At 35.0% G+C, this 26,357-nt stretch overlaps 2 protein-coding genes across 4 annotated transcripts in view; one reads left to right on the top strand and one right to left on the bottom strand.

Moving 5' to 3' along the window:
• Recql (RecQ like helicase) overlaps positions 1–10,351 on the bottom strand; it is a 34,691-nt gene extending 24,340 nt beyond the window's left edge. The window contains exons 1-2 of one of the 2 annotated variants that reach the window (XM_078015116.1): positions 10,237–10,351; positions 8,278–8,325 (exon numbers count right to left, since the gene is read on the bottom strand). In XM_078015116.1, coding sequence (XP_077871242.1) covers positions 8,278–8,325; positions 10,237–10,309 — 121 coding nt within the window. In that variant the 5' untranslated portion in view covers positions 10,310–10,351. The remainder of the gene's footprint in view (positions 1–8,277; positions 8,326–10,236) is intronic. The other variant, XM_078015117.1, reaches the window with a different exon arrangement.
• A 74-nt stretch (positions 10,352–10,425) lies between these two features.
• Golt1b (golgi transport 1B) lies at positions 10,426–25,140 on the top strand. 2 transcript variants are annotated; one of them, XM_078015121.1, is made up of 6 exons: positions 10,426–10,602; positions 15,612–15,703; positions 17,040–17,218; positions 19,711–19,792; positions 22,211–22,243; positions 22,631–25,140. In XM_078015121.1, exons 1-5 carry the CDS (start codon positions 10,578–10,580, stop codon positions 22,217–22,219), a joined length of 387 nt encoding a protein of 128 aa, XP_077871247.1. In that variant the 5' UTR covers positions 10,426–10,577; the 3' UTR covers positions 22,220–22,243; positions 22,631–25,140. The 2 variants fall into 2 exon arrangements, with proteins under 2 accessions (XP_077871247.1, XP_077871246.1); XM_078015120.1 differs by lacking the exon at positions 22,211–22,243.
• The last annotated feature ends 1,217 nt before the right edge of the window (positions 25,141–26,357 follow it).

Genomic DNA, 26,357 nt, shown 5'->3' with positions numbered 1-26,357 from the left:
AAAGAGTCCTAAAATTCATTTGGAAGAATAAAAGAACCAGAATAGCTAAAGCAATTCTAAGCCAAAAAAGCAATGCTAGAGGCATCCCAATATATGACTTCAAATTATACTATAGAGTTATAGTAACAAAAAATGCATGGTACTGTCATAAAAACATACATACAGACCAACTGTACAAAATAGAAGACACAGAGACAAACCCAAACACCTACAGTCATCTTAATTTTGATAAAGGCGTCAAAAATATATATTGGAGGAAAGACAGCTTTTTAACAAATGGTGCAGGGAAAACTGGTTATCCATATGTAGAAGAGTGAAATTAGACCCTTATCTCATACCCTGCAAAATATCAACTCAAAATGGATTAAAGACATAGGAACTATACAACTCTTAGAAGAAAACAGAGTGAACACTCCAGCATATAGGCACAGGCAGTGACTTTCTCAATACAACCCCTGAAGCTCAGGAAATAAAGCCAAGAGTTAATATATGGGATAACTTCAAATTAAAAAGCTTCTGCACAGCAAAGGAAACAATTAGAAATGTGAATAAACAACCTACAGAATTGGAAAAAAGAAAACTTTGCTAGCTATTGTCCTGGGCTGAGAGCCATTGCCAAGTAGGAATGACGCATGGCATGACCCAGGTCATTTGCAGTGACATTGCATGTAAGGTGACCTTGCTCAAGGACCAGGGAGGATCTGGGTTTAGGGCGGATCAGGGTTTAGGGTGCTCCTTGGGTTTAGGGCGGTTCCAGGTTTAAGGTATATCCTGCTGGGAATAGGGCATATCCTGCTGCCTCCAGGCACCCGCTCCTTGAGTTCCCCTGGGATTCAGAGAGTATTTGGGATGCAGAGCCCAGTGGAAGCCTGGATTTTGCCCAGAACCTGTGTGTAGAGTGTCGGTGACAGTTTGAGAATAAAGAGTTGCTGTTTGAATCTACAAGGTGTGAGTGGCTCGTGATTTTGTGCCCAGCCAGACTGTGGCAGTCCTGAAAGAGGATTAATACCTTAATACCTAGAATATGTGTAAAAAAAAATTTAAAAACCTTAACACCAAAAATCAAATAGCCCAGTTAAATGAATTAAGCAGATACTTATCAAAAGAAGAAATACAAATGGCCAAAAAATACATGAAAAAAATGTTCAACATCATTAGCAATTAGGAAAATAAAAATCAAAACCACACCAAGATTTCATCCCACACCTAATCAGTCTCTACCCTAATACTGGAGAAGATGTAGAGAAAAAGGAACACTCTAACACTGTTGATGGGATTGTAAGTTAGTACAACCACTATGGAAATCAGTATGGGAGTTCTTCAAAAGACTAGGCATGGAACTACCATGTGACCCCGCTATACCAGTCCTCAGTATTTATCCTGAAGAATTAAAGTTATCATGCTATAGTGATACATGCATACCCATGTTTACAGCAGCACAATTCACAATAGCCAACCTATGGAACAAGGCTAGGTGCCCCCTCAATGGATGAAAGGATAAAGAAAATGTGATACATACACACACACACACACCAATAATGGAGTTTCATTCAGCCATAAAGCAAAATGAAATGTGCAAGAAAAATGGATGGAACAGGAGACCATTATGTTAAAAAAAATAATCAAAACTCAGAAGGTCAAGGATCACATGTTTTCTCTCATATGTGGAAGCTAGGGGCAGGGAAAAGGAAAGGAAAGGAAAGGTGGGGATAGGGGTATGAGCTCATAAAAATGAAAGGGAGAGGAAAGGGACCAAAGGGGGGAAGTGTTGGGGAGTAATATTGGTCAAATTATATTGCTATATTATGTACACATATAATTATGTAACAACAAATTCTACTATTATCTATAACTATAATGCACCAATATTTTAAAAAAATGTAGAAAGAGGAAAAAAACTGTCTTTACCTAACTATATAGTAAACCAAAAGCTTTACTGCATACCTATAGGGTCTGCAAAAATTGTTGCCTACATGGGCTAGGGTAATGATTCCTACCACATCCCTGATCAACTTACCTACGTGGTCTGTGCAGAAGACAAGTGGATCCCAGAAACTAACAATACTTAATGGAAAAATTATAAAGCTGTGGGTCCAATAGCAACTGCTATTTCATATATGGCTTCACTGATGGAGCAAAACACATCCCTGGCACCTGGTATACAGCTATTCATTTACTGAATATTTATTCTCTTTATCTTTTTACCTTTTAGCAAAGGTCATCATAAGCAGTTTGAAGGGCTAGCAACATATCTTCACTATCCCATCTCAGAGAAGTATCAACAACACTGGAGCCCTATATCACAATCTAATCTTCAGAGACTTTGATGGCTTCTCCATTCCACTACACATCATACTGGCTCATTACATTGATAATATCATGCCTATTCAACCTGTTGAACAAGAAACACCAACAGTAGCTACTCTAGAAACTATTCTATAAACTATTAAGACAGATACATGCCAGAGATGGAAAATATATCCCACAAAAATTTGAGCCCATCAACTTGGTGAAATTTCTATAAGTCAAGGGTCTGGGGGATGTTGAGATATTCCTTACAATATAAAGGGCTAAGTGTAATGGCTTAGATATTAGGTGTCCCCAAAAAGCTCATGTGTGAGACAATGCAAAAAAAGCTTAGAGATAAAAATGATAAGAGGTTTGATCTAATCACTGCATTAATCCTCTAATAGGGATTACTTGGTGGTAACTATATGCAGGTAGGGTGTGGCTAGAGGAGGTGGGGCCCTGGAGGTGTGCTTTGGAGTTTTATATTTTGTTCTTTTTAAGCAGGGCACTTCCCCCGCCCCACCCCCTTCCTGGTGCCATGTTCCCAGCTGCTGTCCTCTGCCACATACTTTTGTCATTATGTTTTTCCTCACCTTAGGCCCAGAGCAATAGAGTCAGCCATCTGTGTACTGGGACCTCCATGAGCCCTCATATAAACTTTACTTCCTATAAAATTGTTCTTGTCATGTGTTTTGGTCATAGCAGTGAAAAAGCTGATTAAAACAGCAAGCTTGGATATATGGACCCCTTATTTTTTTTTTTTTTTTGAGAGAGAGAGAGAGAGAGAAAGAATTTTTTAATGTTTATTTTTTAGTTTTCAGCGGATACAACATCTTTCTTTGTATGTGGTGTTGAGGATCGAACCCGGGTCGCACGCATGCCAAGCAAGCGCGCTACCGCTTGAGCCACATCCCTAGCCCATGGACCCCTTATTATTAACAGAGGGCACAAAGCCCCATGGGACTACTTGGATTTGGGATGCAACATGTACTTCATTTACAAAGTAACCCAAGAAGCTGTCTGTTCTGAATAGGGCCCTAAAAAAGAGACAATACTGCCATACAATCTTAACATTGACCCAACAAACTTGCCAATATTTCAAGTCTGTCTTAAACAGTGATGCTATATGGCATTTCTGCTGTACCTATGAGACACAACATAGGCCATCGTGATTGGTGTAATAAAGCTATATCATTCTCTACAGATAACTATTATCCTCTTTTTGGAAATATATTCTGGCTTGCTCCTGGGTCTTACAAGAGATTAAGTTGCCATGTGACCTGCACTGCCTATCATCAGTCAGGTATCATCTAACCCAGCAATTCATAAGGCAGACTTCCATCATCACAATAGAAGTGGTATATGCAAAACTGAGCCCAAGCAGATTCAAGTGAACCATGCTGCTATCTTGACTCCTCCTCATCAACCTGTACCTATGATCTCTTTGGGAGTTCCCTATGACTAGTTCCTTATTACTGGACTGAAAAAGAAAAACACACAGAACTAATTTACAAAAGACTGCATGGTATATTGGCACTATCCAAAAATGAACTACTAAAGCACTCAGTGCTTCTCGAAAGGGTCCCTGAAGAACAATGGGAAGGGAAAAATCTCCCAGGCAGCACATCTTCAAGCAGTGTACAGGATTTTTCACCATGCCTGAGGTACAATACATACTAGTACATTAAGAGTGGCTTTATGAATTGGCAAGATGGTTAGGAAATTGTTGGCAAGGTCTGAGGAAAAGGCACAGAATATGGAGATATTTGTGTCCCATATGAAAAATCACTAAAAATAATATTCACAAAGATAGATCCTAATTAATCAGGTAGACAATATGATGTGGACATCAGTCAGACACATTGTTAGCCAAGCCTGTCCTTGTACAATGAGGTCAAGAACAAAGTACCCACGTTGAAGCAATATAAACTTTCACCAGCAAAAGACCAATGTCTATCTCTATCTCTATCTCTCTATATATTATACACACACACACACACACACACACCCTGCTGTCTATAACATAGCTCAGTGCCCAAGTTGCAAACAGCTCATACCAACTCTGAGTCTCAACTGTGGCACCATTTTCTGGGAGACAGCCAGATGTTTAATATAAAACTGATTACATTGGAACATTCTATGATAAAAAAAGGCAACATTCTGTTCCACTGGTATAGACATTTACCCTGCATATGGCTTTACCTTCCCTGCCAGCAATGCTCCTGCTAAATCTATCATCTGTGAATTAACAAAATGCCTTATGGATTGTCTTTATATTCCACACCAAACTGCTTCTGACCAAAGAAGCAATTTCATTTTGTAGCAAATGAAGTACAACAGAAGGCTGACACTCAAGGTCTCATCATGTTCCTCAACCCCTGAAGCAGCTGGCCTGAGAGAATGGAGTGGCATTTCAAATATTCAATTAGATGACAGCTGGGTGGCAACACTTTAAATGAGAGAATAGCATCCTCTACACTAAGTTGTACTATACACCAAAGAATCCTGTTTTTCCCCCAAGTCTTCAATTCACTGGCCCGGGAAGCAGAGATTCAAATGGGAGTGACTCCTCTCACTATTACTGCAAGTGATCAGCTAATTAACTTTGGACTGCTGGTCTTGAAGTTTTGGTTCACAAGGAAGCAGTGCTACTACCAAGGGAAAAAGCAAGTGTTCCACTAAACTGGAAGTTGACTGCCACTTGGCCACTTTGAGTTTCTCATGTCAACAGACAAACAAGGGGGCTAATGTAATGGTTGGGCTAAGTGATCCTGACTATAAGAGGAAATAGACTGCTATTGTACACAGAAGGAATATGGAATGTCAGCAATCCTCTAGGGTACATCTTAACAGTACCATGTCCTATGATTAATACTATTTAAAAAATTACAGTAAACAAATATAAGCAAGCTGCTAAAGGAAGTCTTCACCTAGCAAGAACCATGACCAGCTAAGGAGCTTGTTGAGGGCAAAGGGTACAGAATGGGGCGCTGAAGAAGGCAGCTAAGACCATACCAGCTGTGACCATAAGACCAGTTGAGAAACAAGAACCACAGTAGCTTTAAGACTTTTTTTCTGATTTTATTTGCAAATAAACTAAGTTTGTGTTTTTTGTTTGGTCCCTCTCCTATTCCCTGAACATCTTATATAAAACATGTTCATAGTAGTTAACCTCATAAATTGGGATTTAAGTTTCAAGATTATCAGGAAGGATGTGACTCATAAAATGTGTTCATAGCCTGGTGCAGTGGTGCATGCCTATAATCCCAGCAGCTCGAAGGGCTGAAGCAGAAGGATCTCAAGTTCAAAGCCAGAACTTAGGGAGGTCCTAAGCAACTTAGTAAACCCATGTCTCAAAACAACAACAAACGGGCTAGAGATGTTGCTCAGTAGTTAAGCACCCCAGGGTTCAATCCCTGGTACCCCAAACAAACCAAAAAAAAAAACATGTTCATAGTAGTTAATCTCACATGTCAGGATTTAAGTTTCAAGATTATGAGGGAGAATGTGATTCAGTAAAAAGAAGAATAAGCATCATTCAAAAATGAATAAAGAGAATTTGTACCCTCTTTTGGGGAGAGAGTCAGCATGTACTTGATTGATACTTACATTATTTTAGGCAGAAGCATGGTTGTGCTATTGCTTAGAAGTTAAATATGATTAAAAAATGAATGTACAGATTCTCATAGGCAAGAGGTAAAATCTGGTGGTTCTGTGCTGTAATAACTAAGTTAGGTTAAAACAACATTTCATAGAATTCCCTTGCCTGCATAGTTCTGGGCTAGGTCTGCATAAGAGAACTCTGCTTGTCATTTAGAAGGTAGAAGTGAACAGTAACTATATTTTCCATATTTAAGAAGGTCAAGATAAGTCCAGGGAAGGTGGCCTTGTTGGCATGGGGCAGCAGCAGGGCTTACAACTCCAGCTGCTGCTAGATAACTGGAAAACAATGGAGCTTGCAGCTCCTCCAGGGCTTCTTGGTTGGCCTCCTTCAGCTACTCTGAAACCTCAATCAGGTTGGGCACAATTCCATGATGAAGTACACCAATTTTCTAACAGATGTCCTGCATCTCAAAATTGGATAAGTGGCAATGAGACTAATACATGTTCTGGTGAGAAAGAGAAGTACATCATTTTAAGTAGTAGTTTGTCTTTGCTTTTCTCACTTCACATCCATCATTTCTTCCCACCTGCTGGCTCTGCCAACTTTATACTCAGTGCCAGACACACTGTCAACAGAGACAGACTTCCATACTCACATAAGAACAAACCCTTAAAATAAATCCTTTATAACACGATAGTACTTCTGCTTCTCTAATCAATGATACAAATTTAATGTCAATGCATGCAACAAAGTCAACATCATCATATCTTAGACAAAACCACAATGGATTAAAAATAAAGTACAACTAGTTGTAATAAATCAGACTATTTTACATTGTTCAGAATTATGCCATTTCTAATTCTGGCCTAATAACAGTACAAGTTACTATAGAAAATGAGATTAAAACGTCAAGTGAATGATTTCACCAATCCATAATAGAGAGGGGCTTACATTACTATTTCATCTCAAGAGCATAGTAAATTAAGCACTCCAGTGTTCCTAAGTTTACATCTGATGCAAGGGAGCTATCATTCTTCAGAAATAGTATATTTCTGAAATATACTATACATATATATATATATATATATATATATATATATATAGTCTGAAAAGAACCCAGTGTTGTTACTCCACGAGTAGAGATACTATGTAGCAAAGACCATATCCACTATACCATATAAAAGACTGAAACATGCTCACAGTAGAAGTTCCTTGCCTCTGACACCCATCCTAACCAAATAAGTAGCAAGATCTTATCTATAAGCACAACAAAAGCTGATCAAGTTTGTGAACTAATGGATGGAAATACATCAAAATGCTACAAGTGCTTGTCTGAAAGGTAGAATAATGCATGTTTTTCTCTTTTGCACTTAAAAAAAAAAGCTTCAAACAACTCTATTTCTAGGAACTTATCTTAAGGAAATACTCAGAAAAATACACAGATTTAGATTTGAATATGTTCAATATACATTTTAAAAAGACAAACAAATAATGTCATTTAAAAAAGCAAAACAGTGAGGTATTAAAAATAAATACATCCACAATTATTTAACAATATATCTATATTCTATATTTACATTACATTTCTAAAATCACATTACAAAACCATATGTTCAAAATGCTAAAATTTTTGTTGGAAAATAATACAACTAATGTTAACAGTATTAATTTGAGTAGCAGGGTTATAAGTGATTGATTTTCTTCTTCATGTTCTTAGGTTCTTAGAAGCCTATCAAAAACATCATTCCTTGCAATCCTTGTGCATTACTAATGGGAATATAAAGTTGTATAACCACTTTAGAAAACAGTATAGCAGTTCTTCAAAAAGTTAAATATAGAATTATCTTATGATCAAGAAATTCCAATTCTAGGTACATACACTAAAGAATTAAAATGAGGAACTTAGACATTTCTGCAACAATGTTCACAGTAGCATTATTCATTATAGTCAAAAGGCAAAAAAAAAAAAAAGAATGAAATTCTGATGCATGTTACAAAATGGATGAACTTTGAAGACATTATGCTACATGAAATAAGCCAGGCACAAAAGACTTCACCACATGAAGTTCTGAAAATAGTCAAATTCATAAAAAGGAAACACAGTAATGAGTTAATGAGTTTTAATGGTTACAAAGTTTCAGTGGGATGATGAAAAGGCTGTGATGGTTGCACAACCCTGTGAAGGTATTTAATGCCAATGAACTGTTCACTTAGTAATAGTTAAATGGGAAACATTGTGTATCTTTTACCATGATTTTTTAGAAAGCTGAAAAAAAAAACATCATTTCTATAATTAGAATTTTTAAACATTTTAAAAACAATCATTTATCAAGGAGCTTACAATTCAATATAGAACAAAGTGAATTATAATCATTTTCACTAACCTGAAATAGAAGCCATTCTAAAATCGAATTGGAAATCCAAATTTCTTTCTAAAAATGAAAAACAAACACAACAACCATTTTTTTTTTTTTAAACAAACAGTACTAGTTGGGCCAATGGATGTGGCTCATTGAAACAGTGCCTGTTTAACATGCGTGGAGCCCTAGTTTGGTCTCCCATTACCACAAAAAAAAAAAAAAAAAAAAAAAAAGGAAGGAATACTATTGACTTTTCAAAGAGGACTGCATGTTTCTTCCACAATGTTTTTGTTGTAATTGTTGTTTTTAGAAAACCCTCTAGATTTTAGAGAGGTGTCCAAAGTCACATAAACATACATGGGATAATTACAATGTCAATAACATTTATCAAACTCCAACAAAAGTGATGTAGAAAAAAGTACAAATATTAAAGAATTCTTCCACTAAATTATTGTGTGACCTTCCCAAAATTACACACCCTGTTTCTCTAAGCCTTCTTCCCTGCATGCAACATTGCAGTGATAAAATCTATCATAAATAACAAGTTGGATAGATCCAAATGTCCCAGATTAAGCAGAATACGTCAAAATAAATTAATCATTTAACACTTTATTGAGCATTTGCTTCAAAGAAATATAATTTAATTTATATTTTAATATTAATATTAAAGGAGATATTGGTATTCTATTCTATTGGGTTAGATTTCAGGAGGAGAAAATACAGACAGGTTAGTGATAGGGAGAAAACATGGTTTGTATTGTTTTAATGACTAAAATCTAAGCATACATATATGAACGAGTGGAAAATAAAGTTTGAGAGAAGGAATTTTAAATTCCCCATAATCCTATGAAAACCTTCCCCAACTCTCTCATATGACAATCAACATTTTCTAAAACTATGTTAGTGCTCTCCAAAGATAGCTTCAGCAGCATCCTAGCCTTACTAAGACTATTTCCTATATAGAACAATTCTTTCTACGTAGAATTCTGAAGCCACCAAAAGGCTGGAAAGACATGCAGGGTGTACATGCTAAAAATATGGAATGGGCACATCATTGAAAGACAGCTAAGAAATGGTGATAGCCAAGGACTTCTAATTCTTTACATAACTATCTCTTCACTTCCTCCTGGAAATACGACATTCCACCCATAAACTATAAGGTCCTCTAGCTGAGCAGGGTTTGAGTCTCTTCACCTTTACATACACATCGCCTAGCAAACTAACTACTTCTACCCTTTCGAAAGGGTAGGATCTATATCCAGTTTTTCCCTACTGTTTTAAATGACTCCTTTGATTATGCTATTAAGACTGATGCTTCCCCAAATAACGTGATTTGATAGCAAAATATCTCAACATAAAATGTATTCAAAAATTAATAAGATACAGCAGGTCTTTCAATCAGAAGTCGATTAGGCATCCACAGGAAAGTTTTTACGCATTGACAACCGTCATCAATATTTGAAGGAAATGCGGCTGAGGTCCAACAGTCTAAACCAGATAAACATCCCTCCACCACACTTCACCTGCAACTCGCAGCCATCAGGTACTGATAATTCCCTCTCTTATGTCACTGTGAAGCAGAGGGTAGAAGAAGCGTCCTTAGTGTAATTTCAAAATAAATGATGGCTGTTAGTAAAGGGGTTTGGGGAGCAAAGCTTCCTGAGTGAAAGTCTGGAGAGATTAAGAAAAAACAAAAACAAAAATGGTCCATAAGCCAACTTGCCACTCAAAAGCCTGAGCTGAAGGAAAGCAGGGCAGTGATTAACGCCCTGATTTCTCCTCCGCTAAAGTGTGGATGGAAGGAAGTGATCCTGGATGGGTCGGTTCGCCCTCTTAAGAAAACGATCAAAGGGGCGCCGTCTTGTCCTTTCAAAGCTTTAACAGGAGTTACCCCATAACCTCTGTCCATGAGGGTGAGAGAAGCCGCCTTCTACACCCGGGTCCCCAAGCCCAAACAGCCAGGGCCTGGAAACTGCTACCCACCTGTCGGTCCTGCTCTGCAATAAAATCTTCCCGCCACCCAGCCGGGAGAATCCACCCTTCCGGGTCGGCACATTCAACCAATCGCAAATAATAACCTTCTCTAATTGAGCAAGGGGCGTGGCCAGCAGGCGCATCATCGAACAAGACCACGGGTTATTGGTTGATTTTGTGAGCAGGCTTAGCCAATGGAAAGCTGTCTTGAAGTGGAGGTGTGGGTGGCTGCGTGTTTCCGGAAGACGTGGCGGCTCTCCGGGGCTGCTCCCCGGCTTCTTTTCTCCCTACTCAGCTTTCCACCCTGGGCATTCTGAAGTGCTGCCTCCGCTGCCCTCACCACTGCAACCATGATCTCCTTAACGGACACCCAGAGTAAGCGCCTGTCCCCGGGGTCCCCGCCTCGATCCCCGCTCACCCCTCGCTCGGGCTGGTTTCGCCCGTGGGTCGCTCAGGCTGGATCAATGAATGAAGCTCTGCGTTGGGGCGGTGGCCTGGGAAAGGGCTGCCGGGACCTGAGGACTGACTGGAGCGGACCGGGGCTGGACTTGCAGTAGCCGACCTGGCCTGAGAGAAGAGTCGATGGGGCTGGGTGGAGCGCTCAAGCTGGGGAAGGGGAGCTTTAGTTGAGAGTGTCTCGCGACGGGGTCGCGGTGCTCTCCTCACCCGGGTGAGATGGGCTCTTTGTTCCGCCGGCCCGCCACGAGAGAAAGTTTGGTGCGCGGCCCGCGCAGTGGGGTCGGTTCTGCACATGACATACTTGGAGTCCTTTACAAGTCACTGGCTGGTTAATTTTGGGGAGGTGGTATTTTAAATGTCACCTGCTGTGGGTTGTTTTTGAAATCGTGCTTAAATATTTTGAAGATTTTCCTTTCGCCACCACTGGAAGCTGCCTTCCAAAAATCCCTTATAATTTCACTTTTCTGCCTGCCAAAGTTTCAGCAGCATTAAAAAAAACACATTATGTTCAGTTAAAAGATTTCTTTCGTTAGTATTGTATAGTATGCTTTATGGCTTGTTTTACTATTTTGGCATCACTTTCTGCCTGCCAGAATTCTCCAAGCCCATCTCATCTGTATGGTTCGATGTTTCCTTTTCTTGAAAGATAACATTTCCAATTTTCTATTCCTTCTTGTGAATCTTAATAATTTATTTTTATTTACAAACTGCTTAAACTCTGTGCTTCCTTACCTTTTAATGATCATGATAGTCTCTTTTGGCTCATTTTCTTTTGTCTTCCATGCCTTCCGTTTTTGGGAGTACGCTTACTCAATTTTTCAAAATTATAAGAATTAACAATCCTCAAGTTAAAGTGGAACTTTATTTAAAATGCTCTATTTCAAAATGGAGTCTTAAGGTTTAGATTCAAGTCATGACAGACTTGAACTTAACAGATCTTTCAAAGTCTTTTCCGCACACTGCCACTCCAGTCAGGTTCTTTTCCCTCCTGAGTTTGTACTGGGTCTGGACCTTGGGGCCGCCTGCTCTGGCCCTGGAAGCTTACCCATTTTGGTACACTTTGTTCCATCAGCCTCACTCCACTCTGATGAGAAAAGAGAAAATATGTAAGTGTAGACCTTTAGGTCTACTATAATTATATATTTTCTTCCGATTTATCATGTGTATAAATCATGTTAATTCTTATATGAGCCATGTAAAGCAGAGAGAAGCATACCCCTTCATAAATTAAATGAGGCACAAAAGAAATTCATAAGAAAAATAGCAGAAATAAGACTTGATCCTAGTTCTTCTGGCTCAAAAACTTTTTATTCTTTTCAGTGTACTCCACTAGTATCTTAAAAAAACTTTGAGGTCCTAGAATGAGGACTGAGTCTGTAATATATATGTATATATTAAAATATGACTTATCCTATGCATAGAGATTCTCTTCTATTGAAGATTTATTATAGGAATGAGTGCCTAGTCTGCCTTTCCAAACACCAAAACAAGGGGGATTGGTTTAGTCTGTTATCAGACTTCATTATATTTGTGAGAAAGATGTAATTTTACTCTTTTTTTAACTTACCAGATGTTTTAGGTGAGAGAGCAGATTGAAACATAAAATAATTAGTTTCAAATTGTGTTTGTGTTTAACTGCAAAAGATTGGCCATCATTCAAGTGATTTGCCAGAATTATTCTGGGATTTCAATTCTAGGAGAGGGTGACCAAACACTAATCAGAGTAGAATAAAAATAGCAATTCATGATTGTCTTAGGGGATTCTATAATAGCACTCTCTTCACTCTATAAAAACAAAAAGATTTATTAAGGAAGATGAGATAGAGCCAGTTCATGTTGTATCCAATTTGTCACTTTATTTTCTCACATTGCATAAAATTCTATCATGATATTCAATTCAATTGAGTTATTTAGTACAATTGATATCCAGTTGAATTCTTTTTGTGACTTTTTTAAGAGTATAGTAAGACAATGCTCCTTTTAATCAATTATGAATAAGTTCTAAAATGCTAGCAGTGATTGTCATTGGATTACACATATTGTTTCTTATAAAACTTCCATAATAGGTTTTTTAATGTTAAATAAATTTACTTTTTAGTTTGCTTTCATTAATCTGTTAACTTTTTTAAAAAAAATTTGAGGGTAGGAGTATGAAGATACAAAAGGAAGATAAATTTATTTTACTATTATTTAGTAGAAAGAAGGCAGCTCTATGTAGGGCTTTTAATAGCTTTACAGGGCTTCTGAATGGGTAATGATGGGGAGGAAAGGAATTCTGGAAATGAGAAAGGGTAATGAGACCATTTTGAGTCTTTGGGCCTATGTAGATCTGACAATACTTGGGAACATCATGCCAGGGCTAGTTTTGGCTAAGGTGTTACAAACAGCTGTTCCCTTCTGACTTATACTGAATAAAGCAGTAGGGATGTTTTGTTTCCTGTGTTGTAATTGTAGGACCATTGGCTAGAAAGTGAGAAGACCAGACCTTCATTCTAAGTTGACTCTATACCAGTATCACACACAAAGATTTCTGCTGATTGTATGTTCCAGGACAAATCACTTAATCTCTCTGAGTCCTTGGTTGTCCATATGAAACAAGGGGCCATTGCACTGTTTACCTCACAATTTTATTAAAGGAATTACCAGATACTGTATAAACAACTCTTAACCAATAAGCCATTTATCAGATGTTGTCCTCTTTCACTGCAGTCAATTTTTAATAGATCTAGTGTATAAACTAATATCAAATTTAAATCACCTAAGTGTGTTTTTCCCAAAGTTCAGTGTACTCCAATATCCTTGAGTTTCATTTTACCAAATGTATTTAAACTGAGAATACAAACACACACACATATGTACACATACACCCATCCATCCTGTGGGTGGAAGTATTTATAATAGTTAATAATACTTAATCATATGGGCTTTGAGTTCAGATAGACCTGGCTAAAACATTTAACCAAAAGTGTGACTTGGGGCAACTTAAGTCACCTTTCTGAATTTCAGTTTCCTCCATCTCTAACATGATTTCATTATCTCTACATTCTAGTAGTGTTGGGATGATTAATTTATATAAGCTGTGTAAAAAACCATATAGTGCCTAATTTATGGTAAACTCTCAATACGTAGTATATTTTTATATCATTTCCTTTCTGATGAGCCAGAATCTTAAAATGTTTATGTAATCATTAAGATAATTTGTGAAAAGATAGAAATTAGTCATTTAATAACAACTGTAATAATTAAATGCCAGCTACTAAATAGTTGTACGATGGAATTTTACTTGCTCTTTTACCCATATTTTCCTATAGGAAATTTTATCTAATATCTAAATAGTTATTTTTGTTAATTCATTTAAGATATTTAAGCATGAAATATTAGCCTCAATTTTTTATTGAAATTTTATACTGGTGGAATGCATTTAAACTTTTCTGTATTTATAGGCAGGGACCTGAATTCTTTTAGACTGACATTGGGAGCAAAAGGTGGCTAGAAGAGAAGATAATAGCTATCAGGAAATTTAGGAGGTCAGATATAAAGAAAAAGATAAAGTTGATATAAATTTTCCAATTATCAGAACATTTTATGTGGCTTAAGAATTTTTGAAGTAACTGTGACCTAGATTTTAGTTTTCTGGAGCTGAGGCAAAAAGGTTAAGTAACAGATTAGAAGTCACTAAGAGTGGGCTGGGGATGTGGAAAAGAAATCACTAAAGCATATTTAATATTGTGTTTCCAAAAACAGGTTCTCCTCTGACTCATTGTCTGTATGCTAATAGTGCTTTTAGATAAAATAATGGCTGTTTTCTCTAAAAACCAAACTAAAATGATCAAGGAGGTAGCTTAGTAGATTATGTTTTGTAGCTTAAACAGAAGAGTGTGTCTGTCACCTTAGAAAGTTAAGACCTTTCAAACTAAAAAGATAACACCTAAGAATATAAACTAAATAAAACTACTAATTTTATATGCAAGATGAACCGAGATGTCAAACCTTACACTTTGTCCACCACTATATATTCAGTATGTGAAACAGTTCCTGGCCTCTTAATAGTTGATCTTTGTTGTTTAATGATAAAGTAAAAATTTAGAATACTAATATTAGGTTAAACAGTATTTGAAATTTTGGAGAGTTGATTTTAGGACTCTAAACTTAAATAGATGAATGGATTCGTAGTACAGATAAATTGATAGATGATAAATTCATAATAAGCCATCAAGAAGTTGAAAGTGAGCTAGGCATGGCACACACCTGTAATCCTGGCTACATGGAAGGCAAAGCAGGCAGAGCACTGGAGCCCATGGAGTTCAGATCAACCTGGGTAACATAGACCATGTCTTAACAAAAAGTGAAAAATAATGCCTGACCTTCTAAAAATTAACTTTTGAAACAACAGCTACCATAATCTCAAAATATTCTTGTTGTCACCGTGAGAAGCAACGTATAATTGAATGAAGTAGATTGTGTTGACCTACTATAACATTTATAATGAGTTGAGGAAGGAATTAATTTTAAGAAGTACAGATATTGTACATATAAGTAATAATTATAGAATATGAAAAGCAATAAATAAAGGAAATCTTTATGTTTATGTTTAATGCCAGAGAGGATTTTAGGAGGAAAAAAATACAATCAAAGATTTAACATCTGATTTATCTTTTCTATTATGAGTGTAAGAAATTCTGTCTCCTTACATGAGGATTAGGCATTCCCATTCATAGTTTTAAATTCTGAGGTAATTTGCTGATGTCAGTTTAATTTGTTTGAGATTTGAATGAATGTCATTATGAAGTTAACCTGCAATATTGGACAGTGATTTCTTTATATTAGCCAAAAGAAAAAGTAGAAAATTATTCTTGTTTCGTTTACAGGGATATTAATGTGACTTTAATTTTTCTCTACCTTTAACCATATAACTTTTATTGCAGAAATTGGAATGGGATTAACAGGATTTGGAGTGTTTTTCCTGTTCTTTGGAATGATTCTCTTTTTTGACAAAGCACTACTGGCTATTGGAAATGTGAGTTTTGGAATATATATTTTAACTAAATTCATAAAGAATTTTTTAACTACAAATGAATTATTACCTGCTGTCAGATTTGGGAGATATAATTTATTCCTGTGTAATTACTAATATATACTGTATTTTTATCAGGAATGCAACCTGTCAGCTTTCTGTTTAAATAAAAGATGAACACTTAATGAGGTGTTTTAATTTCAAAACTATTTTGTTAAGTTACACCAAATTAAGTAAAGGTTGTCTTTAAATGGCCATTCAAAATAGATGCCTTGATAGTCCCATGGCTTAGTAAATGTATTAAAATGTTTTGACTATAAACATCTGAGGCTTTAGATTTGATTGAGCTGCATGAAATAAACAGATTTTTAATAACCTTTTAAACCTTTTAAAATATACCACTGTGTTATTAATTGATTTGCTTAGAAAGGTTATGTGCTATTTGGACTGTGTAGTGCACTGTCCACGTGTGGGGGTTGTATAAGAGCTCCAGAAGTAATAACCCTCCTAAGAAGGCAATAAAGTTACTGAATAATGATTACATTTCTTTTGAAGTACATTTAAAGGACACCAAAATTGGTCTTTTAATAAATGATAACATAAACAGCATTTGTACATAAGAATATGAAGCTGAACTGTTAGGCTTAATATACATCTGTGTGAAGTAGTTTTCACTAGTGAAGAACAATGGGAAAGGGAAGTATTTCAAAATAAAACACGGGAAAAGGAAGACTCTTAATAGATCACCACTACTTGTTCATGAACCGAACATACAAAATATATGTATATTTTTAAAAACCTGGTTGTATTTTTATTTCTGATGCCAAGCAGATATTTTAGAAGTAATAAAACTGGAATATCCTTCCTAGCTTTGCATTGTGTGTTCTGTTCTACAGTGTTCTAGTCATGTCAATATTTCTCCCATCCATAGAAACTCTTTTGGCCCATGTGAATATTTTGGAACCAGGAGGAATACCTTTGAATGACATGTCTATAGGCAGCTTCTCTGTCTGAGCCTTGCCAGCTTATCACTCCACTAAGCTATCCTCATCCAGCCACACTAAGGAAACTACTGTAAACACAGATGCCCCTTTGTAACATCTTTCTTTGTTTCTCTTTTTCTCCTTTTAATCAAATAGAAAAGGAATGAGATGAGTGGAATACAGCTACAATTTCAACATGCTTAAACCCACTCCTTGGTTTTCTTTCTTGGTTGTTCTCTTGGCCAGCTGCCCATGTTAAAAGTCAAATGTCCTTCTTTTTATTATATTTAGCATTGACCTAAATTTATGCTGTGTGGTTAACTACTTTTCCTGTGTTGCATTTCTTTCTCTTCTAGGTTTTATTTGTGGCTGGCTTGGCTTTTGTAATTGGTTTAGAAAGAACATTCAGATTCTTCTTCCAAAAACATAAAATGAAAGCTACAGGATTTTTCCTAGGTGGTGTATTTGTAGTCCTTATTGGTTGGCCTTTGATAGGCATGATCTTCGAAATTTATGGATTCTTTCTCTTGTTCAGGTAAGGCAATGATTTTATTTTCTCTTTCAATAAACTGGCATATCAGATAATTATTGTAAAATCTCAGGTACATATATCAGTGTCAGTAATATGATCATTTCCTTTAATGAATTGTGGTTTAGGTTGAATTTTTTATTTTGGTTTTAGACCAACTATAAAAATGCTTACCAAATGTACATGATTGCCTAAATAAGTATAAATTGTCTTGTAAATTACTTTCAATGCAGTAAAATTCATTTTAAAACAGTATCTTTATGGTTGATATTTTTATCAACTAAATAAATAGTGATAGCTAGATAGACACATCTAGAATTTTAACATATAAAAACTGATACTTCATAGTTCAAGTGACAGTCCACTTGACTGTAATTTGTTTATTAGTACATATTCATATTAGCAAATCCTGTACCAAAGGAACTGTGGGCGATTTGGATCAATGAATATTTTTACAAATGGCAGTTAGCAAGTAAATCAACAAAAGCATGCATGTGAGAAAATACCTTTATTAAGGTTGGCATTAATTATTTGTTTAAACAATGCATATCCTTTGTCTTTTGTCTACTGGGCACTTTATTATAAGAGCCATAAAAACAACTTAAGGGCCAAACCTGCTTTAGGAAATCTCTCATTTCTAATATGGAAAGAAGACCATAAAGATACGAAGCAGATCTGGATAGTCATAATATTATTTATATATATATAATATACATATTATATATATATACACATACATATGTATATATATAGTCATAATGTTATTTTATATATATGTATGCATGTATAATTAAGGAATTAATCCAAGCAGAGGTAAGAAATATTAACAAATAAACTGTACCTTAAATAATGAGTTAGAATTCATCCCATAAATGAGAAAATGAAGGGCAGTAGACTGATAGAAGTAGCAGACAGGCTCTTGAAAGTCACAACTTGTTCTAAAAATAATAGTCTGACAGAAAAAGAGCATGTGATAAATGGAAGAAAATGGTTGGCAATGAGACGGAAAAGGAAGTTTGGGGTCAGGTTGCAAACTTTCTTTGAATGACTTGTTACTTTATTCTCTTACCAAATTTGTGCTAGGGACAAGTATTTGGGGAAGAGAGGGGTACAAAGATTTTTAAGCATAAATGGATACAGCCTGGTAAGTGTTCTAGAAAAATTGTTCTAACCTTAGGATAAATCATGTATTGAAAAGAGAAGACTGAGAAGCTAGTTAAGAGGCTCTTGATACAGCACAGAGTATAGAATGATAGTATTGGAATCTTAGAACCCCTTGACATTTTAGGGAAGAGAAAGAAACACTGGAAGAGATCAGAGAAGAACTAGAAGTAAGGATCATACTGGCCAAGAAAGGAGAGGGTGAGGAAGAGCAGTTCATCATAGCAGATTATGTTCCAGCAGAAGACCAGTACCTTAATTAAGGACCATGGGGGGAAATCATTAACTTTCTTCATTCAATAGGAATTTTAGTAGTAAAAGTTAAATGCCAAAGTGATCTTTGAGATGAATAAAGGATGAGAAGTCAGCATCATTGGTAACTTGGAATGATACATTGGCTCCATGGTTTAGGGAAGCTTTTTTGTTGTTGGGTTTTATATTTTAAGGTGTTCTTAGTTTGAGATATAGTGCCAAAGATCTTTGACATTCTTTTTTCAGATATTTATAATCCTAAATGGTAGCATTTGAAATCAAACATTTTTATATTTAAAAATTATTTTAAAACAAAATAAAATGATCCTTTTGAATATAATACTGCTAGAAAACAATTATAATTGTCTTTGAAACATGTACAATGCAACATCAATAAAAGAACTATTTCTCTAATTTAAAAGCTACTGCTTTCTGTTTAATCCTTTTAGTCCATATATGTTGCAGATTCATTATTGCTCATTTCTGAATTCTATCCACTGTAGTATTTTCATCCCTATATGCCTAACTTTAGGACCCATAGAAAGTTTATTCCTTGTGCATTTTTTAAATAAACTATTTTCCTCTTCCTGTACAGTGCTCGTTTAACTGATCAAGAATTAAACTAGTTAGAAGCTATGTACTTCTGTGGACTTGTATTTCTACCCAAAAATGTGACACAATATAAGGATTACCATCTGACAGGTAGTCTGTCATTGTTCGTTTAAATGCTGGCACTTACTATTTATTCAGTAAATGATAGCAATTATTACTTTCATGGTTCTATACATATGGTCTCCACAGCTCCTTTCTTTTGATCAGTTTTACCTCGTACAACTCACTATGGTTGAGGAAATCTTTAGCAGTTGAACCAAGATAATACAGAATCTGAGTGTACAACACAGCTAAGCTTCATTATGCTGTTTCTCAGGTTTTTAACCAGTAGTCAAAAGTTTTTACATTACATTTGTAGTAATTCATGATTCTCTAAAACATTCACATTTTTAATGGCATCATTTCTTTTTAGTTAGTTATTCGTGCTTGATCTTGGTAATAGAAATAAGAACCTTTTTTTCTGTGTCTCCCAGGGGCTTCTTTCCTGTGGTTGTTGGCTTTATTAGAAGAGTGCCAGTGCTTGGATCCCTCTTAAATTTACCTGGAATTAGATCAGTAAGTAATCATGTATTTAGCAATGTGTTTTTAGACCACCAAAATGAATACATTTTGATGCTTCTTACCTTTAGAAATTTGAGTAATTGGTACATGATTAATTGATAAGTTTTTCATTATAATATAAATGACTATATCACATAAATCATGGTTACCAAGAATACCAGAAAATAAACATTGCTAAGCCTGTAAAACCTAGTTTTGTTTCACCATGTCCATTTTTACTATTCTCTATTTTTTAGTGTTACTCAGATTGATAATGCTGTGCTTCCTTTCTCTTTGAGAGTTCAAGGTTTTTTCCATTGACTTTTATATAATCTCTAATTTTAGAAGCAATTACATAAAAAAGAAACCATTATGTCTAGCACTTATTTTATTTCTCAGATTGTAATACCAATTTGAATGGATTAAGAAAGTTAGATAAAGACTCTTACACTGGAAATCAGTTGACAAGATTCTGTTCCCAGCCCTGTCCAAAGTGTGAACAATCTTGGTCATGTCTTTTTCCCCTGGTAGACCTTGACTTTCATCTTGACAAAATAAAGGAGTCAAATCAAATAAGAAGTAAGGGTTAAAGAAAACATTTTAAAAAATGACAAGAGGGCTGGGGATGTGGCTCAAGCGGTAGCGCGCTCGCCTGGCATGCGTGCAGCCTCGGTTCGATCCTCAGCACCACATACAAACAAAATGTTGTGTCCGCCGATAATTAAAAAGTAAAATATTAAAAAAAAATTCTCTCTCTCCCCCTCTCTCTTTAAAAAAAAAAAATGACAAGAGAATTTTCTTCCCTTTATTAAGGTTCTTTCAGTAAATGTTTGGTACTAAGTCATCCCACCTATTAGTGGGGCTCAGAAGGCCTTATAGGATTCAACTTCCTTATTTCTTCCTTAGAAAAATCTTTCCTGACATGCTATTGCTGGCATGGGGTTTGATTCTGTAGTATCCCTGTGCACGCCTCTATCATAGCATTATCTTTGTTTTGATTGTCAAGAGAAAGGCTTATCTTCAGGGACAGAGATGAGTTTTATTTTTAATCATTCTTCTATTCTAATGCCCAGCTAACAGCTGGCATATAATAGAAACTCAAAACATTTTTGCTAAATGAATGCACTGGGGGGTGTAACCTAGTAATAAAGCATTTGCCTAGTGTACACAAGGCCCTGTATCCCCAGCACCACATAAAATAAAAAATAAATGAAGGATGATCTTTTGTTGCCCTGAGGGAATTTAGTCTATCTCAAGACAGTTCTGGATAACTGTTTTTTAGTCAGCCTCCATAAATTTTAAAACTAAATGAGATCCTTAAATCCTAAAAGAATCTGGAGTTGATCTGCGTTGGGAACAATCCTTTTGGCTATGGATATGATCCATGTCAGAAGTAACTCTATTACCTAACCTTCTTCATAACCTCCTTTGGAGAAATTTCATAGTTCCAAGTCTATCCTGAACAACCAGGACAAATGGGCATTAAAGCAAATTTTAGGAATCTCAAGTTCTGTTTATGTCTTGGGAAGTCCATCAGTTTCCTAAAGTCATGTACATATTTTTTATAGGTGTTTCTAAAGAGAAAGTCCATAGCATTGATTGAATTCTCAAAGAGCTAAAGGATGGCTTGTCCACAGGAAAATAAATACCACTATAAGCCTAATCACATTTCTATCCATGGGTTAATTTTAGAGTTGGAATCTTTCCTTTAGAGAGAGAATGTTGTACTTTTTGGGCTCTGAAATTTACTTTAAAATTCTAGCAAATTCATGAATACTTCCCAAGCAAGTTTTAGCTTTGGTGTGTTGATTACCTACCTGTAATAATACAAAATGTTGAAACCTAGGCTTATAGGGGTATATCCTGATTTCATTTGCATTTATCTTCAGACTCATATAGTAATAATGTTTATATTTAGAAATGACTTGAATTTACTGAAATTTCTTAAAGAGTTGTAATCAATATTTGTGTCCTTAATTTAAGAATTCTGCAGTATTTACATAAATGGACACCTGACAGAATAATGCTTCCTGCCATTAGTACTTAGTTATAATAAATATTTAAATACAACTACGAAGTGTGAAGTGAAAGAAATAGATGATTGCTAGAATTTGATAAGATTATAAGCACTGGGGTGATATTACTTTTAGTATCTCCACAAATTACATACTTTGTTTCAATCTTTACCATCTGGAATGCTGAAGAAAGCCAAACTACTTTTTATTTGGGGTGGAGTAACCAAAGTAAATAACCATTTACATTAATGTGTGTTAAAGTTTATATTTAATAATTATAAATTTTTGCATCATTAAATCTGTTTTTAATGCCATTGCCACTTTCAGTCTGAAGTCCAGAATACACATTTAAAGTATTTTTAGTCAATAGCTGTTGTTAATTATTGAACTTAATGGAGTTAAATCTGTTTGTTCAAAGACGACATAGGCCCCGAAGAGATCCACAATAATGGTCAGTTGAAATATCTTATTGGGTTCATTAATGCATGAGTGGCTGACATTTCAATTTTGTTTTTTTGTTTTTGTTTTGTTTTGTTAAGCTAGCAGTGTTAACATCATTTTATACAATTTTTTTATTCATTGTGTTGCATTTTTCATGTTGCACCCTTAATTCATATGTACAACATGTCATACAAAAACAACTTTGAAAAAAATATATATCTTTATGTGTCAGAAAATGGTGGTGAGTAATACTGGATTAATCATTGTCAATCATACTTTAAATTTCCACAAATTTTCTTGTAAAGCTGGATTTATTTAATGAAGATTTAAAATGTTGATATAGTGTTATATAATGCTATAGACTCTCTTTAATTATCTGCTTTTCTTTTCCTTACAGTTTGTAGATAAAGTTGGAGAAAGCAACAATATGGTATAACAACAAGAGAATTTGAAGACTCATTTACAATATTGTATTATTTATAAAATTCTTTGAAGAATATTCAGCACAAAATTAAATTACATGAAATAGCTTGTGATGTTCTTTACAGAAATTTAAAAGGTGTAGCCTACAAAGTACCAACAGCAATTAGTAAAGAAGCAATGAAAACAGGCTTCTAATCATGTGATCTAAGAAGTCAGCAAGCAAACTGAGGGAGATGAAATCCATGTTACGAGGCATATTGAAACTCTAGAAGGCTATTTTTATTATCTTTCCAAAATGTGCAGAACACAGCCATTCTTAGAGAACTGTGGTGTCTGTTACTTTTCTTTTTACTATTATTATTAATATTATTTTGAAGGCTCAGGAGCACCCATAGGCATTTGCTTTTTAGAAATGTCCACTGTGATGGCAAAAATATTTCCAGTTGCACTGTGTTTCTGAAAGTGATGCATGAGTAGGATTGGATTATGTCATTTTAATGTATTAAACCGGTGAAAACCCAGTTTTCATGTATGATTCACTTTTTTGTAAACATGGGGTTAAAATAAAACTTTTGTGGTTTTTCCAAAGCTTAGTATTTTAAAGCCAGGTGAAAATCTGAACTAGTGATTCTTTGTTGGAATATGCAGAGGTCATTCTTCACTATCTTTTAGTTCTTAAATTATAGCTCACAAAGAATTGTTTTGGTCAGTAACCCACTTTGAAAATACTCATACTTCTTGGGAGTCTGACTGCCTAAGTACCTGTTTGTATCATTCATCACATATATACATCTAACAAAAAGCATTCTTGACCATGAAATAGTATGTTACAAAGCTGGTTTCATTGAGTAGTCTTTTAAGATACTCAGTGATGCAAACCAAATAGATTTTTCCCATGTCATGATGTTGTTTTTCTTTTATTTTTTAAAATTCAGCTGTGATTTATTACTTTCTTTTTCATAAATTAACTAACTTTTGGTAATGTTTACTTTAAAAATGTAACATGTAAAAATTTAAACCTGTAACTGTGTTTTAAGGGCTGTTCATGTAATCTGAGCTAATTTTTAGCTTTTTCACAAACGTACAAATATTGGTATACGTGACGTATGCTTCATGCTCAGTCTTCACCCTGAGAGGGTGAAGCAAGTTCACATGCTGAAGATGTTTTACTGTAATTAAACTGGCTATGATTTCTTGAAAACCTGACACTAAAAAAATAGTGGATTTTTCCCCCTTCCATTGCTGATGGTCAGACAGTAAAAAACAGCAAATGTTTCCCTAGTTTTCCAAGGTGGCAGCTTTTGTGATAGGAACCCATTTCAAAAAGCCACAGTCCTATTTGTGTTACCACTAATGATTGCACTATTTATTTTTTAACAGTTGCAAAAATACATAAAATCACAATTGAAATTTGTGGTATTTATTTATATACATGTCTACAAAATATTACAACATTTGTTATTTTTAATTAAGTTTCTTGATGCACAGAGAACTCCCAAACTTGCTTATCTGCAGAAGGAAAGACTTGGTATATAGTGTAATGGTTCAGTCTTGTGGATTACTGTCATTTTTGGTACTTGCATTTGACTTTATTATATAATCTGTGAAAATGAGATAAATGGAGACTCCTACCTCAATAGTTCATGGAATAATAAAAAACCTAGTGTTGTGTCTAATGTTCTTCAAAAAAATTAATATCCTCACTTGGAGAGTGTCAAATATATTCATATATATATATATACTTTGAGAACTGACTTATATAAGGTGCCCTGTAGGACTCTTAATACATATTTTTGACTGACCCATATTATTTGCAATTGCTAGATATTTCTCCCTTTTTAGAGCAAGAACAGTAAATGTTAATGTAAGGAGCATCTGTATCATTTAACTTCTTTGTAGACATGAATTTCTATCAAAATGTTCTTTGCACTGTAACAGATATCCTTTTTTCAACAATCTTATTTCAGAAAGCATTATTGGACTTCAAAGGATTTGATAATATCCTAGTCCTTGATATGGTTGCAGGGACTAGAGCAGTTTTCATCTTCAAATGAGTCTGCAGTCAGTATCGAATGTGAGTTTGGACTGCTTGGCAGCATTGTATATTTCTTATACAGAACCTTGATGAGCTCTATTTTTAAACATACTAGCCTTCTGACAGAAACCCTATCCTATTGTTTCTCTCCCTCATACACATACACAAAATCAGCCTTCTGTCTTTGTGACAAAAATGTACTTTGATTATTCCCATAGAGATGGAGGAAAGGTCTAATACTACTTAGCCTTAAGTGTTTCTGTCATTGTTCAAATGTATTTTCTGTAACAGAAACATATTTGGAATGTTTTTCTTTTCCCCTTATAAATTGTAATCCCTAGAATACTGCTGCTTTAAAAGTCTCATAGTCAGATTATTATATAATCTAACAATTGACTATTGTAAATACACTTGTCTTACCTCTCAATAAAAGGGTACTTTTCTATTAATTAGTGGTCAAGTGTATCTTTATTTTGAAATTCTTAAGTTTAATTTAGCACTACAAAGTAACTCACCTCATTTTTTAAATTAGCCATATGTATAGTTTTCTTGCCTATCAAATGGTTTTGAATCGTTTGTTTTCAAATTGTTTAAATGTAATCATAAATACAAGTAGACTTAAGACTTCACATTCTTAATTTTGAAAACTAATTTAAAATTAAAAATGTCACTTGCCTATGGCAGTTTGCTATTTTTACAAATCAGACTCTAAGGTCTGCTAAGCATTTCCTTATTCAACAGACATTTTCTGAATATCTGCTGAGAACTAAAAGTCCTGTACTGAGTGCAGGAGACCCAGAAGGGTAAGATGTGGCATCTGTCCAAGTAGAGTTTGTAACTTAAATTCTTAGTCTCGTTTCCAATAAATCATCCTGCAAACAAATGGTGGTAGAAAAATTTGTGGTCTAGCCATCTTAACCTCTTATTTTCTCCCAGTCAAGAGTTATTAGGACTGTTGAGCCTTTCAGCAGTGTGATTGATTGCTGTTTTCAGAAGGTTTTTTTAACTCTGGGAGTTTTCTCAAGATGGTTTTTTTTTTTTTTAAACTCTGTATGTATTTAACTTGTAGGTTTTTATTTTCATTTTTGAAGAAAACTTAAGAAATATGTAAACCTGGGGATTTAAAACTATCATTGCATTGTTATTTGTGTATCTAGAAGCCTGCTATAGAATTTCTTTGCTACAGAAGGAACAGTTTACTGAAAGCTGATATGATTGCCACCATTAATTTAAAAATTGAACAATGAACTTATAAACTAGTGGAAAAATGCTTAAATATTTTCTGAAAATGGAAGGAATATAAATACTTAAATATCTGTACCTGAATAAAACATTTTCCCATCTACAGCGTTTTAATCATAAATTTTGTTAAAGGCCAAGCCCACCATTAAATTATCTAATAAAAATTTGTTGAATCCAGTAATTACACTCTTAAGTCTTGAAAATTGTCAGTTGAATGGAACTCTTGAATCTGTTATTAAATACCTAGATTATCTAATCTTATCTTGGGCTAAAAGGTTCCAACCTCTAGCCTTCTACCTGTATGGATGTGGGAGATGGGGTACAGAAGTAGCATGCCCCAAACTTACCAACTGGCATGCTTTTCCATGACCATACCTTTCCTCAGCTCTCCAGGTCTAATTAAAATGCCACTTCTATCTTTCCT

The sequence above is a fragment of the Ictidomys tridecemlineatus genome, chromosome 6 (genome assembly GCF_052094955.1).
Source record: "Ictidomys tridecemlineatus isolate mIctTri1 chromosome 6, mIctTri1.hap1, whole genome shotgun sequence".
NCBI lineage: Eukaryota > Metazoa > Chordata > Mammalia > Rodentia > Sciuridae > Ictidomys > Ictidomys tridecemlineatus.
Note: the sequence above shows the minus strand (reverse complement) of the source record. Positions and strands in the feature narration are given on the sequence as shown.

Bases quoted from the DNA above. Each gene is read 5' to 3' on its own strand.
- Golt1b (XM_078015120.1), top strand. From the start codon at position 10,578: ATGATCTCCTTAACGGACACCCAGA. The intron at 10,603-15,611 runs GTAAGCGCCTGT...CTTTTATTGCAG, and splicing joins CTCCTTAACGGACACCCAGA to AAATTGGAATGGGATTAACA. The intron at 19,793-22,630 runs GTAAGTAATCAT...TTTTCCTTACAG, and splicing joins ATTTACCTGGAATTAGATCA to TTTGTAGATAAAGTTGGAGA.